This window comes from Drosophila nasuta, chromosome 3 (assembly GCF_023558535.2).
Source record: "Drosophila nasuta strain 15112-1781.00 chromosome 3, ASM2355853v1, whole genome shotgun sequence".
Taxonomy (NCBI): Eukaryota; Metazoa; Arthropoda; class Insecta; order Diptera; family Drosophilidae; genus Drosophila; species Drosophila nasuta.
In genome coordinates, this window is record NC_083457.1 from 36,192,323 (window position 1) to 36,209,451 (window position 17,129).

The window sequence follows — 17,129 nt, forward strand, 5'->3', positions numbered from 1 at the left end:
ACACACACACACCAGCACACGTCCACAGTAAGATACATATACATATGCATATGCATGTTGATAAGTCTAACAATGCGAATGGGAGGCAATGGAATAAAATGATGGGCATATGCTTGCAATGGCCCACAGAGCAACGATTGATAAATACGAATGCCGACGTCGTCGTCGCCGTCGACGGCGACGTTGCTTATTTTTCAGATGACCAAACGCGACGGCGAGATGTTGACGACGACGGCAATGGCAACTGACGGACACACAAGCGAAAAAGTAAATAACAACTGCGGCAGCGGCGGAGGCAGCGAGTAATAAAGTTGATTGCAGGCAGTAGCAAGCGGCAAATTGAATATTTGTCTTTGTATGCATGTGATTGCCCATCTGTGTGTATGTGGGCGTGTGTGAATGTATTTGGCTTTGTTTGTATTTGTTCGCATTGTTAAATGTCAGCAACAGCAACAGCACAAATAACAACAACAACCACATCGAAGAGAGCGCATATTTGAGCTCTCACATGCTAAATGTGTGTGGCTGCTGCGCTGCTGCTGCTGCTGCTACATACTTCTGCTTCTGCTGACATGCCATTGTTAACGGTACGACGACATCTCTGCCAATCTCAGTCTCTCCACTGCCTGCTAACAACGCTAGTAGTTTTGTGGTCCAGCTTCAAGGGCAAACGCAACCCTCGCTCACCAATCAACAACTAACGATGCTCTCTTTGGTTGCCGCTCTCTCTTAAAAGTTTACTTGCTGTGGTTGCTTGTTGCTTTGTTTTTGTTTTACGGCTGCTGCGTCTTTTGCTGCTCTTGCCAATCTTGGGCATTATCGATTTTCTTTTGTTTACTTAGCGAGTACTCGCATTTGTTTGTTTGCCATTGTTGTTGTTGCTGTTTATGTTCTGTGGCTGCGCTGCGCCTTTAGTTTTAGTTTTTGGTTTCGTGTTTATTTGCTTTTGCCCAGCAATTGTTGATAAGACAATTCAGCCAATTGCAGGGGCGGGGGCGCTATTGTATTGCTCGCCGATATGCGGATTTATTTATGGCTAGCGTATTAAGACGAATTATTTATTTATATTATGATCAGTTTGTATTTGCTTGATGAGATTACTAATCACTTTGAATGCTACTCAATTACTTAATGTTGGTGAATGGGTAAGATTATTAATTTGCCTGAATTTTTATATTATAGTAATCAGTTCTCTTAATTATTTTGTAAACTATGCTCGAAATTAACTTGTTAATAAAATGAACGTATAATAAATTATTTTTTTTTGGTTAGAGAATAGTTTTTAATATATTTTTAAGGTAAATACTTTAGTATATTTTTTTTATATACGGGTCTCTATACATGCGTGGAATTATGTTGTTATTTTGTTGGTTTTCAAATTATTAAAAATATTAAAAGGTATTTTTTAAATTATTATATAAGTGACTGGAGCAGATTTATTCAGAGTAATTGCATAATTTACTTATTATTTCATTTGAATAATGCAAATTTTTGTAAATACTAACCTAACCTAACCTCACCTCACCTAATATGCCAATTAAGAGCGCCCGTAATGCAGAAAGAATATCACAGCCGCTCCTGATAAAAATGGGAGCTCTTCTCTTCACTTGACAACAAGGCGCAGAGTGCATAGATTTATTGGCAACAGCGCAAATACTTCCCCCAATTGTTTACATCAGCAGAAAACAGAAAGCAGAAAGCACACAGCGCACATTAAGCATCCTCTCTCTCTATCTCGGCAACAACAACTGCGTTTTAATAACAACTAAGAGAGCCAAGCGAACGCAGCCCCAAAACAACGCGTGGGTCGGTCAGAGTGAGTGCTCACTCTCTTTGGCACACACAAACAAAAACATTGGCAGAGCGCAGCGCAGCGCCGACAGCAGGCAGAAGGCAGAAGGCAGCTGGCAGAGCGGCGCGCTCTCTGAATGTGGCTTACGTGCGCTCATCATCAGTGGCTGCTGCGCCGCCAATTTGCAAGAAAATTTAAGTTCGTTTACAATTGGTTTTTGTGGAGCAGCAAGTTGTGAGAAAACAGCGATAGCAGCGACGAGCAGCAACACAGATGCTGCCAAGAAGTGGCAACAAAATGCCATTTCGATTGTGTGCCGCTAAATTCTAAATTCACGCGTAACAAAAGCAATAAACATTTGAATTAAATACGAGTAATATACAATAACAAAAATATCAATTGAGCTTGCAGTTGAGTATGCGAGTGTGTGTGTGTGTAGTTGTAGTTGTAGTTGCTGCTGTTGTTGTTGTTATTGCTACTCTCATTGCGTCCGCCCGCTTATTGTGTACATGTGTGAGCATATGTGTGCGAGTGTGTACGCACATACGTGTAGAGAAAGTGCAGTTGTGTTGGTGAATTTTGTGGTACATTTCGCGCTCACATCGTTTACAGATTTTTGTGGTGGCAAATAGTTGTTGCATAGCCTTCATACAACGCACAACAACAGCAACAATTACTAACACTGACAACGGCGACAAGTGGCAGCAACATCAGCATCAGCATCAGCATCAGACGAGTAAATAACAATAACAACGACTACTTGTAGTACGTTTTGTGTGTGTTGTTAATTGAAATCAATTGAAATAAATTCTCCAACGTTGCTGCTCATATTGTTAATAAAGCAAAGCAGCAGCAAATAATAACAAAAAAATATTTAATAAAATATTTCAGTTGCCTGCGAAACCTCAAACCTGTATATAAATAAATATTTAAGAAAATCGCATCACATTGTTTTCGGGGAAATTCAAATTGAAATTAAAACAAGTGCAAGTGTTTTGTGTTTTTTTTTAATAATTCTTTTTGCGGATTCTTTTGGTTTTTTGGTATCAGCGAATTTTCGTTGTTGTGCGTATTTTTAGCGTGCCTATATGTATGTGTGAGTGAGTGCAAGTGTGTGTAGTTTTGTGTAGTGCAGCAAGCACACAATTGAAAACGATTTAACAAGAAATTGGCAAAAAGCAGAAACAAAACAAAAGAAAAAACGTAACACAAATTGAAAGCTTCTGCAGCGACATTTCCGTTACGTAAGCACACAACGAAGACGACAAAGAGAGTGAGAGAGAGAGAGAGAGAGCGAGAGCGTAGCTAACAAAAAGGAAGCTTTACGAAGGATTGGTAAGTGTGAACAGCATGATGAAGTATTTGATGCTTTCATATTGACATATTGTTAAATGATAAACAGTGTGATAAAATATTATATTTATGGATTTAATTAGTTACTCATTTAAATGAAGCTATATATTTTTAATTATTACTTACGAAATAAGGTAAAAAAAATTAAAAATTCTTTTTTAAATGAACATATTGAATATGGGTGAGAATTTTAATTTATATAATTTATTCTTACTTATTGTATCAAAAATTATTTTATTAATACCTTAAAATAAGTTAATTTTTTATTATCTCTTTTTTATTATTTAAAAATTCAAAATTTATCTTATGTCACTATCAGTTTCAATGCGCTTTTAAAGTGTCTGAGAATTTGCATATATTACGCTTTCAATGCAATCTGACTGCTTATTGAGGAACTTTAATTCGCATTCTTTGCGATAAGCGCATACAAAGCATTCTATAAACGTTAAGATGATAAATGCTTTAGGAAATATATTGTTAAAATTACTCGAAAAATACTTTCGTCAAATCCAGAATACCCTTATTTTAAATAACTGTTGGAATTTCCAACTATATATAATAAGTCATAGTTATTTTAAAATTTACTTTTTTCGACAAAAGTCGGTTAAGAATCAGGTCAAATAGTTACTAATCATTTCTCCACTTTCTCAATTTCTTTGTGCGCGTCATTCTGACTTTAAATTCTGGAATTCTAAGAAATACTTGCCCCTATGCCAACAGAATTGCTAAATATATATCTACACACATTAACAGAATTTTGGTGTTGTTATTATTTCAACCTTTTTCACTCAACTCTTAATATTTAAAGCTAAAAAGTTGCTGTTGCGATTCGTAAAAAGTAACAAAATATACCTATATATAAATATATTTATATATATTCTTATATATTTGCACCTTTTTCATTGCTTATACTCGACCACAATGCTTGTGTTCTCAGAATACTCAGTAGCCAAGGCGATGAAATTGTTTATTTTATACGATTTGTTTGGCTAACTATAAGTGTGCGAAGTACTTTCTTATATACAATCATATACAATCATTTCAGTTTGTGCGAAGCGAATGTGATATTGTTTTCGCTTCTTTGGCTTTTCACCTGAATTAAATAATGGCCCAATGAGTGGGTGGGATCATAAAACAATATATATATAAATGGAATACAACTTTTGTGCAAAGGGAAATGTTTTTTATTTTGCAAAATGAAAGAGATGGAAATAATTTGGAGATCTTTAGTGTGAGAAACATATTAAATTTGTTTAGAGTAGCATTTTTTCTTAACTTTTTAAGAATTGAACAAGTTTGATAACAAAACGTATATCAATAAAAGGCTTTAGAATATTTTGATAACAACAAAAATATCAAACATTTTTTAAGGTTTATGAATTCATGTTTAAAGTTTTTATTAACTGGTTATCTATCATTTTCTTAAAGCCAGATAAATAAATAATTGATAGTAGAAGAAATGGTAATGAAAAATATTTGCAATTTCCTAATTTAATGATATCTGAGATACAATGAATTCATTTAATCAAATTGAACTTTATACCCTGGATTTTAATATTAAGTTACCAACAAATAATAAATAATGAATTAATTGTACAAAAAATATATATATATATTTTGTTTATCGTAGTTTTTTACTAATATCTTTTAATATTTATTTTTATTTAATCTTGAAATATTTTATATTTATTCATATTTTTATTGGCCTCCTCAATACTTTGTTACCCACTCCATTCGTTGCCAATTTTCTTACCCCTAACTGTTGCCCCTACCCAAGCATAGGCGCAGCATATTCAGTTCGTTGAACTTGCGGCCAGAAACAAAAGACCAAAATGCCTCACTCCCCAACTTAAGAAATACTTGAAATGTTGCATACTTTTCGGCTTGTTGACCATTGAAACGGGGCAACAAATAATATTAACGATTTTCTCACTTCACTTCTCGCTCAGCATCCGAAACGGGACAACACACACACACACGCACACAAACGCACACCATCACACTCACACATGCGCAGTGTGTGCTTTGGTAGTGGTAGCAAAAGAGGCCCCAACAATAACAAACACAGCAAAGAGCGTGTTAAGAGAGCGTGAGTTAAAAGAGAGAGCCAGAGAGAGAGAGAGAGAGAGTTGCAATTGACATTTTGGCCATGGCTTTTTCACGTCACAACATCGAAAAGCGCCGACTCATCGAGCTAGTGCGCCTTAATCCCATACTCTGGGACTGCCGACTGCCCCACTACAAACGCTCCGATAAGAAAAAAGCTCTCAAATGGAACGAACTCGGTCGCATGTTCAACGTGAACGGGGAGCGAGTGCAACGCACCTTCACCTCACTTCGCGAGATCTTTCGCCGCGAACTCAACCACGAGAAGATGCTCGGCACATCGCGTTTCAAGTCCAAGTGGGAATACTACGATGCCATGGCATTTCTCAAGGAGGTCATCAGAGAGCGCAAGTGAGTAGAAATTAAAGCCTAAAGTGTATTATTGTGAGTCTCAAAAATATATGTTAAATTAATAGAATATATGGCTTTCATTCCTTAAATTCAATTACATTAATATTATTTGAAGGATTTCTGATGATTTAAGGTAGTACATTTTGTTTGTCGTCAAATAACTGCTTTTATCAAATGATTATGATTTTTTTTTATTTAACTATCTTGAGTATTCAAGAGCTTTTTCGCTTTTCAAAGCCTTCAAAGCACGCAAAAGCTACTAAAATATGTTCTTGAAATGTGTAAGCTGGCAAAAGCGTAACTTATAAAGTTTAAGAGTTGAGAGCAAGCTTATAAAAGCTTTATAAATAAACAATTTAATTTAACAATCGGCCTAATAAATTTGTTTTCATTAGCTAAGCTGGCGACATAATTTAATAAAAATAAACTAAATATTAAAAACTTAAACTTCTTATGAAACTTCCTTAAAAATTATAAGACATAATAAATACTACTGAAAGAGGAATAGATTTGAAATCTATTTAGGAGCAAAGCAAAAGTAAACAACTTTAAAACTATCATAATATAAATAAAAATAAGAAAATGCTAATACAAAATCTTCATCATTGAAGGAGCTTCTGATTTGGCTAGCAAATGGAGTATTATTTTGAAAGCTCATTAAAGCTTTTAAGCTTTGTAAAAAAACATCAATGGAAAAGATTTCACATTATCATAACCTAAAATCATAAGGCATTTCTCATATATGTCAAAGTGAAATGTGTAAAAATATATTTTGGAATCTTTTACTTAATAATCTATATATATATAAGGTTGTCAGTAATGAAACACAGTAAGTAGGCTGTGAGCGTAACGTATCATACATTTATGTACGATATTATGAATTTATACATTTATCTACAGCACTGCCGCGAGCAAGAAGAATTCGAAATATTCTACTTAGGTGAAGACCTATGTACTAAAATACAGAAATAATAATGAGTGAAATAATAAAAAAAAACACAATCTGCTTATTTATTGTCATAAGGGCGGAACAAAGTTCGGCGGGTTAACAAGTGAATTAATAAAAATGAATTATTCTTTACAGATCTCGTGAGCGCATCAAGCACAGCTCTGTCGAAGGTTCCTCAGGTAACCACAACAACAACAACAACAGTGGCAACAACAACAATACAAACAACAACAACTCGAACAACAGCAACAACAACAACAGCGTGGGACATGATGAGTATCAATATTTTGCGCCCAGCGATCCGAATAATCCCAACAATCAGGCCAAGAAAGCTACGAGTGTTGTGGCCAACATTCCAGCTGCGCCAATTCTGCCAAACATCAGTCAGTTGCCAGTGGCGTTGCAGCAACAGGCGCAGCATCTGCAGGCGTTGCAACTGCAACCAGATGTGACGCTGACATCCTTGAGTGTGTTGCAAAGGGCGACGCCACCAACAACAGCAGCAGCAGCAGCAGTAGTTGCCACAACTGTGGCGCCACCAACGACAGCGACGCCAATGACAACAGCTGCTGCAACAACGCCGCCTGGGCACGTGCAACTTTGCAGCAGCTCGAGATCTTGCAGCAGTTCTCCCTCCATTTATATCAAGGACGAGCCCGACTCGCAGGACGAAACGGGACGCAAATCACAGCAAAAGTTGGCAACAATACGACCACAAACGAAGCAGCAACTCAAAGCGCGTCTGCAGGTGGCAAAAGTCGGTGGCACAACGCCGTTGTATGCCACACCGCCGCCGCATTTGATCATCAACACCAACAACGAGCTGATCGATGTGGATGCCGGCGATTGCATCGATGACGAGGACGATGATCTCGAGTACGAGGATGATGATGATCTAGATGATGATGATCGTGCTGCTCCCTGTCCGCCCATTGTGGATGTGGACATGATGGGCGCCGGGGGTCGCCTTTCGCCTGGCAGCAGCAGCTTCACAGCAGCGGGCGTCATTGGCACGCCGCGTCATCAGCCGAGTCCAAGGGAGATGCTCTACATTAAGTTCGGCGACTTTTTGGCCGCACGACTGAATACTCTGCATGAGACGGCGGCCAACGAACTGATGAATAAGATTCTGCTGCTGATAGCTGAGAAGTAAACTAAAGCTGTTGCGTGCTCTTCAAGCAGCGGAAGCCGAGGGATCTAATCCACAGGTAAGCTGTCTAGCAAATTTTATAAATTACGTATACGAGGGGTTGACAAAAGTTCGGTAAATTTAGCGGAAGAGCAAATCGAAATAATGTTGTTCGCATTTATTTTTAGTCTATTTTTCAATGCATATCTTTGATTTACCAATCAGCATTTCAAAAAATTCTTTAAAATCACGCAATTGAAGATTTCCAAGTACGACATTAATTGATTGAACTTTAACGTGCCTGCTATTAAACGCCTTTCATCTCGTATGCAGGCTAAGCAACTGTTTAATAATTTTTAACGGTTTTTAGTAGAGTATTTTTTCTTGATATTTATATTGCATTTCTTACAATTCCGATTAGAATTAGATTATATTAAAATTAAATTTATAGTACTAGAGCACTTTCCATCAGGGTTTTTCTTGTTAATCAAGTTGTCAAATTTAACATTATCAACATTATTTATTACTTTATGCATATAGATATATCTAAATTATTATTTTTTTTAGATATTTAGGGAGTAACTTTAGATGGACAAGCTTACAGAAATTATTGTAATTAAGAGCAGAACCTCAACTAAACTAGTTTTTTTGTAATATAAAAAGGATTTCAAAGCAAATGGGGCAAATTAGTTTTTACAAATTTGTTCATTAACTAAAATGACAAAATTGTTTACCAATAATCTCCTTTAATCATTTATGCTTTCTACATTTTATCCCAAGTCTGTTGAAATTTTTGGGAAATCCCTTTACAAGTTGCCTCCGTTGTCGCCTTCTCGTTCTCGTTTGTTTGCTTGCAACATTCTTTGTGACCAACATTTGCTGATGTTTGGCACAGAAAACTTGTGGAACTAGTTGAGTTCCACAAAATTTATTAGTTTGACCAATTTGTGTGGTCGCCACTTGAAAATGTGGCAACTTGCAACAATATATTTAAATTTATATATGTATGGCTCTAGGAGAACCATAAAAAAGTTTTAATTTCCGTACGCTGAAGTGGCCCAGACACACACACACACACACACACACACACACACATATATATATATAGATACAGACAGGACACAAAAGGAGACATGAGAGTGCAACATATCCGACTAAACAAAGCGTTGCAAGTTGGCGAAAATTCGAAAGCATTTCACGCATAAATAAAATACCCAAAGCAAAGCGAAGCAAAGCTATGCGATGCGATGCAACATGCCAAGTGAGCAAAACCCAACATCATCACAAAACGGACAATGACCGAGACAGAGTAACAACAAATAGAATGAGATAGATGCAGAGTTGAGAGTGAGACAGAGTGAGTGAGCACTGGGAATCAGAAACTGGCACAAAAAACACGAACCAATAAATTTCACATATTGCACTTAACTCGAGGCAACGATTTCAATATGGAGTTGGCCAATTTCGAAAAGTTACGATAGAAAAGCTAAACTTGGAATATTTGGGATGTACACTTGAAGATATTTACATTTGGCTTGCATAAGATTAATATTAATTTTAATAATATAAATAGTCTGATAGTTGAATTTCAATAATTATTCCAATATAATGAGAATAATAGCGAAAGAAATTTTTTCATCGTGTCGTACAAAAAAAGAGATGTAATGAACATAATAAGAAATTTTTAAACGATAATATAAATTTCATATGTATTTTTACTATTTGAGATTTTCACATTAAAAAATTAATGATAACAAGAAACTTTAACTTTAATATAAAGTTAAACATTTTTACTTAGTATTTAATTTAATCTACAAAAATAGTAAAAAGCTTTCCTTTTAGTCCATTTAAGGAAAGAGAATGTATTTTGAATTAACATTTTAATTGAAAAAGTTTTTGTGATAAAAAACATTTAATGATGGATTTTCACATTAAAAACTTATTGATAACAAGGAACTTTGAGCTTAATAAAAAGCTCCAAATTTAACTCTGGATATAATTTAATTCATAAAAACTGAAAAACCGTTCCTTAAAAGCCTTTAAAGCTCTTAAAAATAATTAGTTCTAACCGATGTCTGAAATTAAAAGAAATTCATAATTTAAACTATCTATAATACTCTGGAGCTGTATAATTTTATTATTAGTATGTTGATTGATTAATTTGCAATGGTATTTTTAAGGTGTAAGGTTGGTTAATTTCTTGAACTCTAGAAAATCTCTTAGCTAGGGAAAACTTTGTAGAAGGCAATTTCTTAACTGACCGATGTTTATGCCCTTCTAAGAGTTGGCTGACTGCGCCTCTAGTCCTAAATCGTGTGACTTCACACTACACACACACATGGCTACTCAACTGAGAAGAGTGTGTGTGTGTGTGTGTATTTTACGATTTTGTAATATTTATGCAGAAACGCTTCTGCGTTGTTTGCGTGAATGTGTGAGTAAGTGTGCCCTTTGCTTTAGTTGCCACTGCGGCTTTGCCGTCAACTCTTCGCGTCTCGCACATTTCTTCTTCTAGTGCCATCTCCCTCACTCCCTCTCTCTTGCTTTCTCTCTTTGGCGCTCAGTCTTCTCCCTTTACTATCTGGTATCTATGGCAACAGCTTTACGAGCTCAGCCTCAATTCAGCTCAGTAGCCAACGCAGTGGGTGGCTTCTCTCTCAGTGTGCGTGTGCGTGTGTGTGAGTGTGAGTGTGAGTGTGTGTGGCATTTTATGGATAGTTACAGCAAGTTTGTTGGCACTTACAACATTATAAATTTGCCATAAATTATCGTTATATGAAACGCAGCGCGACGCTGATAGGGCAAACAGCAGCACAACTTTGATTCAAAAATCTCCAAAATGCAACAAAAAAAGATCCCCGCTCCCCTTCCCACATTCCACCATGAAAAAAGTTGTGTTGCCTTAACGAGCATATAAAAAACATCAAAAGTTTGGGAGCTGGGGGAAAAGGCAATCGATTGAAAGGACAATAAGGGGTTTTTTACAACCAACAATATAAGAGCAAATTAAAGATCTTTATATTGTTGGATTTACATTTATTATCATTTAAATAAATCAACATTTTTAATTACGTTATTTTATAATCTCAAAATAAATCAATCCTAGCATAAAGACATTTCGTGAAACTTATTCGGATTAAATATGTGCAAATAGTTTTATTGAAACTTATCATTGAAATAAGAATAATAATAAGAGAATCTTTTATTTTTCCTTCTCTATTATACTCTGTAATTGCTTTGCTCTTCTTTATTCCGATATTTCCTCCATTAAAGAGTGATCTTTAAATGTCCCATAAAACCCATTTAATACTGCAAAATGTTGGTTTTTTTAGATTCTTTGCTTTTGCTTGTAGTATATGCTATAAGCTTTGCTTTTTAAAAACTTCCTCTAACATATTATCGATTTCGAATTTCAAAAAGTCACTTGCATAAATTTAACACTTCCTTTAACACACTCGCACACACACATTTTTCTTGTAAGGCTTTTTCCCTACTTATTTTGCTGTTTTGAAACTAACCCCAAAGGAAGCAAGCAGTGCGATCTGTATAATAAAAAACTTAAATCACAGTTGGTTACAATGTCTGAGGCGTTGGCTAAACTGCGACTCTATAAATACGACTATACGACCCATACACAGCTATAGTTGTAGTTGTACTCTCTGAAGGACGAGGCAAGTTTCGTGAATAGCGCCCAAGTTAGGAAATTGTTGCATAGCCCGCGGCGCTTAGCCCTTTTGCACATAAAATTGCATATGCAAGTTAATGTTTACAATAGTCGTAAAAGTTGAATGGATTTTGACTGAAGCTGATGCTCGTCTTCTGCTATGCTAAAAAAAAACTGTAGCTGTGGCTGCTTCTGACACGTTTTACTCCCAAACGGCGGCACAACTTTTTAGCAATAATAAAAACGCATTTATTTGATTAATATGTTGCCCTTTTTTCGGTTTATAAAACCCTTCATTTTCATTTTCGTTTGTTTTTTCTATGTTTTGCGTGTTCCCAAAATGCCGTAAAATGTTTTAAAATATTTGAAAACTTTGCGATTTTTATCGGCATTTTGCTATGTTTGCCTTTTGTTTTTCTCCCGCTATTGACTTTTGCACTTTGCATTTTGCTTCTTTTTTACGCTTGTTGATTTTTAGATTTTTCAATTGATTTTCACTAACTTTTCCATATATAATATTTGCAATTTACTTTGCCTGCGTGTGTGTGTGAGAGTGTGTGTTTGCCAATATTTGATGGCTAAAGATCAACATTGGGGGACTGGCGTTTTGTGGATTTCTATATTTTGATAAGGTTTCGAGCATGGGATTAATTTTATATTTTAAAGCTTGATTACTATTTATATGGAATTTCAGTTCACTTTTCCATTTTAATCTTTTATTATACCCGCTACCCATAGGGTAGAAGGGTATTATAACTTTGTGCCGGCAGGAAATGTATGTAACAGGTAGAAGGAGGCATCTCCGACCCTATAAAGTATATATATTCTTGATCAGCGTCAACAGCCGAGACGATATAGCCATGTCCGTCTGTCCGTCTGTCCGTATGAAACACTGGATCTCAGAGACTATAAGAGATAGAGCCTGCATTTGTTATGTTTGCACGCAGATCAAGTTTGTTTCAAATTTTTGCCACGCCCACTTCCGCCCCCCGCAAATCAAAAAAATCGAATAACAAGCGTAATTTTAAAGCTAGAGTTCCGAATTTTGGTATATACAATAATAACTATAGTATTTATGATTTCTGAAAATTTGGTTGCGATCAGATAAAAATTGTCGAAGTTATTAAAGAAATACTTTTGTATGGGTAAAAAACGCCTACTTACTAGGGGTCTTAGTTGCTTTGGCTGACAATCTGGTATATTGTGCCGTCTATGGTATATTTTGAATACGGTACTATGTCGATATACCAAATATACCATTCGGTATATTTTTAGTATTTTTGCAGTATATTTGGTATATTTTGAGAAAATACCGCAAAATATATTTCTTTTATTCAAAATGGGTAGCGGGTATCTCACAGTCGAGTACACTCGACTGTAGCTTTCTTACTTGTTTTTCTCTCCTTCTGTAGTTGAAAGTTGAAATTAAATAAGAAATCATTAAGTTTATTGAAAGTTTTTAAGAAAAAGAAAAATGTTGTAGTTAGTGTAGAATTCCGAAATGGAAAAAAAATAAATAAGAAACCTACAGTATATTTATACCAAATATTCTTTATCTTAGCATATTTAGTATATACATATGCTATATTATTATACCAAATTTACTTTATTCTGACGTATTTTGGTACATATATCTATGTTATTTTTCGGGAATTTTATACGTTTAAATTAACCAACTTCTTATAAACTCTTACTTTTTCAACTGTATGAAATGAAAAATAATTTTTTATTCATAATTGAATGGTAACAGAAAAATAGATAGAAAAGGTTACAGATCTACAGTATATTTTTATACCAAATATACTTTAGTTTTATATTTTTCAGTATATTTGAGGTATATTTGTGTGACGAAGGCGTTTTTCCTTCGTTACCCTCATACCTGTTTTGTTTTTGTTCACGTATAATAAAACCGAACTTAAAGCTTAAAGTTCGTACACATTTAATAGATTACATAGTTGATTTTTGTTTTCGATAATAGTACCATAAATTTAAATAAATGTCGAAGTCAACAAATCAAGCTAGTTGTAAAAGCATTTGCAGTTTGCCAGTGGTTTCACATGTACGAATAATTGTCAAGTTGAACTCACAAATTGTGGAGCTAAGAAGTAACATCTGTTGTTGCAGATGTTGCTTGACTTTTGACATGCATTTAGAAGATGTCAATCAGTTTTATGCTAATCGGTTGACAAACAAAATACGTTCGCATGCAACAGCCAGAGGGGGAGAGAGAGAGAGGTGAAAGTACTCTGTGCAACATACAAAGAACTTGGCAGGAATTATTCAAGAATAAATGTAGTTGGAAGTTATAGGATTTGATTATTGAATGGATGCAACAAGCAATCAAATGCAACTGCAAATGGCTATCAGCATAATTATAATAACAAAAACCCGAATGTGTTGCATGTTGTGGTCAATTGCCACAAACTGAGGTTGTTTTTGTTGCTATGGCAACTGGAATATAGGAGCCAACTAATTTGAATAGAAACATAAGCTAGATTGGGAAGTCTACCGCACACACATTTACAAATAAGGTATCCGATTGCAGGCTGAGTACACAAAAGCTTGTGAATATATTGACTGGTCTTTATATGCCGTTATATAGATATTGTATGCATGTCGGATATAGGCAGAGTGGAGTCAGTTCTAGACGCTATTGCATTTTTAATGAGCTGAAGGCGCCTTCGAATTCTGCTCCACTTCCGCTGTGTCTCTCTCTGCCTGATGAGTGGCAAATGCTTCCTGCGTCTTTGGGGCAAATTTGACAGCATACGTAAAGCAGTCGCTGCTATCAGGTTAATTTGAGACGCAGCCATTGGGAAAAGGCAACGGAAAGGCAGCGGAAGCGCACACACATACACAGAAAGTGATGGGAAAAGGGGAGAGAGAGAGGGAGGTAGGGAGGCACACACACATAGTATACGCTGTGGCAACGTTGTCGTCGTCTCCTTCAACTTCAACTCAGCATTAATGGCCGCAGGACATGTCAAAAGAATTGATGACGTGCAGCGTCTTCGACGTGCGCTGCAATCATAAAACTGGCAACAGTCCCTCTCTCTTCTCCCTCCTTCCCTCTTCTTCCCTCTCTTTTCCTGCCTCTCTTTCTCTACTCAAACCCCAAGAAGTCGAATGCCAATAAAATCGCTTTAGAAATGGATTGTCAGCTGCTTTGCCAGCGATTAATTTGACTTACCAAAATTGCAGTGACATCAGCTGAAATCTCAACTAACTGCAAGAAATCACAACTCAGCATTAAATATATTTCAAAGCAGTTTAACTTTTATGACCTTCAATTGCAAAACATTTTTGTCACTTATTATTAAAATTTAAAATATATTGTAAGGCAGAAAAGCAACTGTCTTTATGACGTTTTAAAATCAAGAAATTGTTGTCCCATACTTAAATTATTTACTTTTTTCATAGAATTAAAAAAAAATAGTATAGTGTTATTGAAGACCTAAGCTGTACTTTTTAATTAATTGCAGATTTAGTTTACTACTGAAAATAGTTGCTTACTAAAAAAAATTAAAGCTTAAAGCTTAATATTAAAAATAGTTACAAAAACATTTATTGAAGAATTAATTGCAGTCCCTTAAATCATATTTTATTAAATAGTCTTATAAGTAAGCGTCAATTATTACATATTTAAGAAAAATTCTCTGAAAGCACATAAAAGCAAACTTTATTGTAAAACAAAAACTTTGTAGAAAATGAACAAATAGAGGTCAGAAGATTAGGCTTTAATGAGAATCAAAAAATTTGGCTGCCATTTTCGATTGTTTAACTTTCCACCCCATTAATTATAAGTTCGTTTCCCATTTTGACTGGTGTCATTGCAACACTTTGGCCATCGGCTGCATTGGCTGACGCGTGCTGAATATATTGCACATCAATCGGGCGTAAAAATGACGCCAGCTGGCGCCATTTTGTTATGCAATGGCCGAGCACTAAAAATGGCGCCTTAGTCTGCCCCTCACCCTTTGCATTTCTTTTGACTTTTTCATCGCAGTTTTTCGTCCCTTTTTTGCTGTAAAACAAATAATTGCAAAATTTATTGCTGCACATTTTATGGAAGTTTACCTTTTGGATGTGCTCATAACTTTGACGCAAAAAAAAAGGAAAACGAAATATATTCTAAAGTCAACACGAGTGCTTGAGAATTTTCTGTAAATTTTCATAAATTAATAATTTTGATTGCCGCTGCCGTCAAGCGGCCTGACAACTCAACGCAAAAATTTTTTAAGTTATTCATTAAAATTATCATCATTAGCTCATGGGGCAAAGAGAGAGAGAGAGAGCCGAAAAAACTCTCACTCACAGTTTTTACTTTGACTTCCTTTCACAATCAGCGTTAAGCATTTCAATCAAAAATATCAAGAGAGCTTCTTTTGGGGCCTTTATCGTAGGCTTAGCAAAGTGCAGTTGCTTATTAATTAAAAGTTGTTGTATGTTCAAGGACTTTTGCTAGTTTTCGAGCGCAACTTTTGAAAATAGTTAAGGAATGAGTTTTAGCTGAAAGGAACTTGATATGTGATTACAAAGACAACTCCAAAGGCAGCTATGAAATGAAGATTAGTACTCGTATCTACAAGTTAACAAATTTCTTCTTAAGAGTTAGCTACGTAAGTATCTCTAAGATAGCGAAGTATCTGTGGCTTTTAAAAGCATTTGGCAGGCATAAAATTACGGTTAAACGAATATGTATTCATTTTTGTTCTGATTTTGAAATAAAGTACTTATAAATATTACATCAAGAGCTGTAAGTGCAGAAATATTCTGAGGGATATGAGATAGAATAAGAATTAATTGTAACAGTACCTACACAGTAGTAAATTAGTAAGATAAAGATAATTTTAGTTACTAATAATTTATAAAGATGTTATAATAATGGGTGTAAAATTTCTACATAAGGTTTTTACATCTGATTCGCTTTTTCTATATTTGTTGTACTAAAAGATTGAATACGAAGCTACCTTTAAAATAGTAATGTATCGGTTTTCTTCAAAAGCATTTATCAAGCATCTGAATATATTTTTTATTTATTTATAAACAAGTAAGAAAGCAACATTCGAGTGTGCTCGACTTTGAGATACCTCCTTCTGGCGGCACAAAGTTTTAACACTCTATGAGTAGTGTGTATAATAATATACGTATTTTTGATAATAAGTGGCTTATTAATTTAATGTAATATTAATTAAAATGGTTAAAAATCTTAAGAATGTATAAAGAATATTCTACAGTCCAACTGCCTTTTAATATATTTTCTTCTCAGTGCTAATTTTGTGTCCATATTTAAATTGTTGGGCAAATAAATGCCAGTTTTATTACTTTCGAGTGTGTGAGACAACAAACTATTCACACATACGGACGAAGGACACATACATACGTATATATAGCGACACATGAATGATAATTGAGTGTACACAAATCGTTGATAATATTTTTGGGGGGCGGAGGAGGCAAAGAGAGAGAGAGAGAGAGAGAAAGAGAGAGAGATGCTATTAATGGCATAGTCGGTATTTGGTATTTTGGTATTTGGCAAGCGGAGCACCACAGAAATTGATTGCCGTAAAAGCCAAAAAGCAAGGCAAATAATATTTGTTGCTATTCTGCGGCGAGTGGCAAACGACAACCGAAAATGAAACGAATTGCAATGCGAACAGAAATGAATTGTATGGAAAATGAAAATGAATTTGAAATGAAAGTACACACAACATTTATAAATTGCCAATTTCAATTCACGAGAAACTGCAACTACTTCTGCTTCGATTCAAAGCTTGTCATTCAC

At 35.2% G+C, this 17,129-nt stretch overlaps 1 protein-coding gene across 2 annotated transcripts in view; it reads left to right on the forward strand.

Moving 5' to 3' along the window:
- Positions 1-2,058: 2,058 nt before the first annotated feature.
- LOC132791772 (myb-like protein AA) overlaps positions 2,059-17,129 on the forward strand; it is a 61,519-nt gene continuing 46,448 nt past the window's right edge. The window contains exons 1-3 of one of the 2 annotated variants that reach the window (XM_060800824.1): positions 2,059-3,127; positions 5,095-5,602; positions 6,687-7,759. In XM_060800824.1, coding sequence (XP_060656807.1) covers positions 5,295-5,602; positions 6,687-7,704 — 1,326 coding nt within the window. In that variant the 5' untranslated portion in view covers positions 2,059-3,127; positions 5,095-5,294 and the 3' untranslated portion in view covers positions 7,705-7,759. The remainder of the gene's footprint in view (positions 3,128-5,094; positions 5,603-6,686; positions 7,760-17,129) is intronic. The other variant, XM_060800823.1, reaches the window with a different exon arrangement.